Source organism: Mauremys mutica, chromosome 4 (genome assembly GCF_020497125.1).
Source record: "Mauremys mutica isolate MM-2020 ecotype Southern chromosome 4, ASM2049712v1, whole genome shotgun sequence".
NCBI lineage: Eukaryota > Metazoa > Chordata > Testudines > Geoemydidae > Mauremys > Mauremys mutica.
Genome location: NC_059075.1, coordinates 146,297,444 through 146,302,705, shown reverse-complemented (window position 1 = coordinate 146,302,705; position 5,262 = coordinate 146,297,444). Strand labels below are relative to the sequence as shown.

Below are 5,262 nucleotides of genomic sequence, written 5' to 3'. Positions count from 1 at the left end.
CTGTGTCCACACTTGGAGCTGGGACTGAGATTGGAAGCTCATGTAGACATACTCCCATTAGACCTCATTGAGCTAGGGCACTAAAAAACAGTAATGTAGCATGTCTAATGGCACGGACTAGTTGTTCCAAGTCTGAACCCAGGGGGGTTGGGAGGGTATGTACTCAGGGCTGCTACCCAGCGGCACCATCATAGCCACTGGGAGGCACTCCACCATCACCAAAGTACTGAGAAACCAGAGCTGAGTCATGCAGGCAGCGGAAGAAATGGCTTTCCTCTCTGCTTACACGTCCGCCAGCATCCTTGGGGGTGAGGCATGTGGAAATAAAGACATCTACAAAAGCCAGGTTAGTGAGGAAAAAGCACATAGGAGTGAAAACCTGAGTGCTGCTGCTGATTAACGTGATCATTCCTGAGATTCCCCAAACACTGACAGCTCAGACTATACTAAAACATACTAAAAGGGTGACATCAAACTCTGGACAATTCGTGAATCCTTTGAAAAATTAATTTAGTCGTTTATTTGGTGATTGGTTATTGGGTGACGAGCACAGATAACAACCATCAAACAGCTGCAGTGAATTAAGCAACACTCTACTATTATAGCCTTCCCTAGGGAAGCTGACCTGCTCTGTAACTCTTTCTCTAGGGACACAGGCACAAGCCACTGGCTGATGTTATTGGTGTGAGCCGTGGCTAAATTCCCAGCCCTGCCTTGAAAATCTCAATTGAGGGTTCCAGGTTTAGACAATATTAAACTTGGGGCACCTGAAGAAAAGCATTAAAATGAATGAAATGTACAAAAATGGGTCATTTCCAAATGCTTCAAACTCTCTCTTTACTCAAAGACTTTACTTCAGCAAGTCTGTTTGAACGCCTTCAAAAGGACCCATTGTTGTTTTCATACTAACGCAGATGTTCGCTCATCAGAAGTTATCACCATTTGCTCATAAATTTACCTCCCTAGGGAAAAAAAACTCAGTTCTATGACCCTTTTCAAAGCGTTCTTCACCTCTTTGTTCCTCAGGCTGTAGATCAAGGGGTTCAACATGGGGGTTACCATCGTATAGAACACTGAGACCACTTTTTCCTGACCCCGTGAATGTTTGGTGTTGGGCTGCATATAGATAAATAGAGCAGTGCCATAGAATATGGTGACGGCTGTCAAGTGGGAGGTGCAGGTGTTGAACCCTTTGCGCTTCCCCTCGGTGGACCTGATCTTCAGGATGGTGGAGAGGATGAAAACATAGGAGATGAGGATAATCAGGCTGGTGAACACCCCAGTCACACAAGCCACGGCCAAAAGGATCATGTGATAGATGGTGGTATCGGAGCAGGAGAGTGATAACAGTGGGGAGATGTCACAGAAGAACAGGTCAATGACATTGGGGCCACAGAAGGATAATTTTAACGCGGTAATAATTTGGATCATTCCATTTAGAAACCCAGCTAGGAATGACCCAGCCACCAGCTGGACACAGAGTCTCGGGGACATGAGAGCTGTATAAAGCAGTGGGTTACAGATGGCCATGTAACGATCGTATGCCATAACAGCCAGGAGGAAACACTCAGTAACCCCAAAAAAACTGACAAAACAGTATTGACATACACATGCAGCATAAGATATGACTTTTCTCTCTGCTATCAGGTCAGCTAAGAACTTGGGGGTGATGAATGTGGAATACCAGAAATCTACAAAAGCCAAATTACTGAGGAAAAAGTACATGGGAACATGTAGCTGAGAATCCAGCCTGATTAGTATGATCATCCCAAGATTCCCCAGCAGGGTGACCGCATAGATCACTAGGAACACCACAAAGAGGGTGATCTGAAACTCTGGACGATCTGTGAATCCTGAGAAAATGAATTCTGTTGCTTCAGTGCAATTTGACCAGGTCATTTCTATGGTGCACAGTCCCTGTATGAAGAACACAGATGAAAAATATTAATTAACTGCTGTGACTCACTTGCAGTTGACACACCAAGACCTGAGACGTGTAGCCCCGTTCTATCTTCCACAATCTCCAGACTGGCATCTCACCTGGTGTTATTTTGTCACACAAAGTAAAGTATTGTCTGCAGCCTCCCACCCCTAGACTCTTTGCAGGACACAGGCAGTAGGCAGCAAAGGAGGGTGGCCCAGACTAGCTCAAGTGGCAGAATAGGTGGACAAAGTGACAGAGGCAGAGGACCCAAGACAGAGTGTGAGATGAAAGAATCAGACCATTGGATAAATATATTTAACATTTTCTTCTTTCAGCAAATTTCAAAACCCTGTTTAGAAAAAAGAACCGTTTGTAAAAACACCCTAAACGCTAGAGTGTGCTGAGGGAACAAAACAACAGAAGTCAAAATAAAATAAAAGGAGGCGTTGTCGTTTAAATAATACATTGATTGAAAATAGCAACACAAAGAATGCGTTTTATGTGGACTGCTCTGTCGGGGGGCCTGTGTCACATGATCAAATCAACACACAGTTATTCTGCCCCTTATGCAAAGCCTATTGAAGCACAGTCATTGCACCTACACCATCCGAGACACCCGATTGCCCATATCCACACGCCCTTTAAATAAACACTTGGCACCAGGTTGTCTTCTCATGTACAAAAAGCCTTATGTTTAAGGGGCCTGGTTCCGCCATCTCAAACACCAGTTGGGTCAATGGTTTATTTGTTTCTTCAATCCTCACAACTTGGCCCGTATAACATCCCTTCATGAGCTGCTTAATTTTGAATGTTGGCAAGGCCTGATTCAAGGGACTTTTAAGGGCATCCAACTTTAATCAACAGGCCATTTTGAACTGCCCATCATCCTCTTTGATACAACAATTGTGCAACTTTCAATAGTTTAGGGAGAAGTGAACGCTTCAGAAGTCCATTGGTCTCTCTGCTGAACTAAGGAGGAACTTCTGTTTGGGTCGTAACAGGACGAGGGTGGTTGGGAAAAGGAAAGGAGGTAGGATGAAAATCTTTGCAACCTTAGTTTTGTATTTTAGGTTTTATACTTGTTGATAAGTACCAAAGCCAAAAGACATATGTTCTTCTGACAATAGGCCCGTATACTTGTGCTGGGGGTAGTTGTATGGGCAGTGAGAAATCTGACCCAACACAAAGTACCCCTGAACCACACAGTTCTCCCCTTTTCTTCAAGTCTCCTCTTAAATAAGGTCCTCTTCCACTTTAATTATATCTTTTAACTTTCCCTCAGTCCCTCGGCTTTAGGACTTTTGTTTTCAGCAATTTCTCATTTCTCTCATTTCCTGGAATGTATTATTTAATGTTAAAAACAACAAAGAGTATCTAGGGTTACAGTATACAGAAGAGCAACATATAAGCTGTTAAATAAGGCCAGAAAATTAATAATTAAGGGCCTTTCAATGTGACAATAAAGCAAAAAATGTAATTGTTCTCTGAAGATGCTGCTACAAAATATCACGATTCTTTTGTTAATTTTATTTATTTCCTATATCTGATATTTCATGAAAAAGAGCTTGGGAAAAAAATGGCAAAACGATGACGGGAAAGAGGATAGGACAAGAAGCAATGGGCTTACATTGCAGCAAGGGCAGTTGTCAGGGTGGTTAACAGCTGGAATAACTTGCCTGGGGATTTTGTGGAATCTCCATCACTGGAGATTTCTAAGAGCAGGTTGGACAACACCTGTCAGGGATGGTCTAGATAATACGCAGTCCTGCCATGAGTGCAGGGGACTGGACTAGATGACCTCTGGTGGTCCCTTCCAGTCCTACGATTCTATGATTCTATAAAATACTTGCCCATGCTAAATTATGACAAGTAACAAAGAAGGCATATAAAATGGTTTCACTGTAAAACAGATTTCAGTCAGTTAGCAATGCTCCTTTAAAATCCAGGGCAGCTCTCTGATCTCCATGCCCTGTGTTTCCTGTTAAACTTTAAAAACGTTTGGATTAGTTTAGTTTTTAAAACTTTATTTGCTATTATTACTTCAAGTCAGAGGGTGCACCCCAGGCACGGCTACTTCTAGCGCCCCTGACTGGACCCAAGCTTCCTCCACAAAATCCTCCCCCTCATCCTCTGTTGACATGCTATGCCCATGGCATGGGGTCTCTTGGCAGCAGCACCTCCCCTTCCCCTGCAGAGGAGCCAGAGGAGCCATCATGTGGAGCAGCCCCATCTTCCACCCCCCAAATCAGCCATGCACATTGCACCCCCTGCTCCTGGCCAGAATGACACTGGCCTTACTCCGACTGCATGGCAGTCACCAAGCCAATGGGATTAAGGTCACTGGAAGCATCCAGTCAACAGAGAGGGAAAAGGTTGGATGTTAGGAAAAATTTCCTAACTGTCAGGGTGGTTAAGCACAGGAATAGCTTGCCCAGGGAAGTTGTGGAATCTCCGTCATTGGAGATTTTTAAGAATAGGTTAGACAAACACCTGTCAGGGATGGGCTAGATAATACTTAGTCCTGCCATGAGTGCAGGGGACTGGACTAGATGACCTCTCAAGATCTCCTCCAGCCCTATTAGTCTATGATATCACAAGGAGCTCTTCTCCAGGTGGACACCTGCCTGAGCACTGGGCAGGGAAAAGAACACGCACCTCCCTACCCTCAGCATTCAGCTCCACTGTACCCCCACCACACACACACACAGTGCTCCAAACACAGAGTGTGCAGTCACACATGCACTTTCTTGCCTGTGTAAGACACCTGCCAGCCCTTCACCCTCTTGTTTCATCATGCCCATCACTGTGGTATCTAGGCACTGTCTACAAACATAATTAGAAAACAAAATTTCCTCTATAGTATCATATCGCCCCCCAGCATCCAACCTGTCCTACCCATAGGCACTGGATTGGGACTAATTCATTTCAACACAGGTCATACAAAGCAGTCTCCCTGTTCCCTGGTGCCGGAGCTCAGCCACTGGTGCAGTGTCCCTGTGGTTACTCAGGGGGCAGCACTCCCTGCCTGCAAACATAGGGAGAAGGTGCAATGGTTTGGGGGGTTTCTTTGTTTGATTCTTAGCTAAGAGTGCCTCACTAGGACAAAGCATGAGAAGCCCTGGTTTAGGTACCTTCTCCCCAGGAAAAGCCTCGGCATGTGGAAGAGGCTCAGAGAAGAACAACAAAATCACTCAGGGAGCTGTGTGGCCTGACATCTGGAGAAAACCTAAAGGAACAAAATCTATCTACAACTGCCTCACACGGACCTCGATCAGATTGCAGACTAATCTCTACTGGGAAACTGGGACAGATGGAATATTTCCAACAAGACTGAACAA

The 5,262-nt window shown here is 44.8% G+C and overlaps 1 protein-coding gene across 1 annotated transcript; it reads right to left on the bottom strand.

Annotated features, from left to right (window-relative positions):
• Positions 1-893: 893 nt before the first annotated feature.
• On the bottom strand, positions 894-2,673 carry LOC123369421 (olfactory receptor 1052-like). Its single transcript, XM_045014997.1, has one exon. It carries the CDS (start codon positions 1,897-1,899, stop codon positions 955-957), a length of 945 nt encoding a protein of 314 aa, XP_044870932.1. The 5' UTR covers positions 1,900-2,673; the 3' UTR covers positions 894-954.
• Positions 2,674-5,262: the final 2,589 nt, after the last annotated feature.

Bases quoted from the DNA above. Each gene is read 5' to 3' on its own strand.
- LOC123369421 (XM_045014997.1), bottom strand. From the start codon at position 1,899: ATGACCTGGTCAAATTGCACTGAAGCAACAGAATTCATTTTCTCAGGA.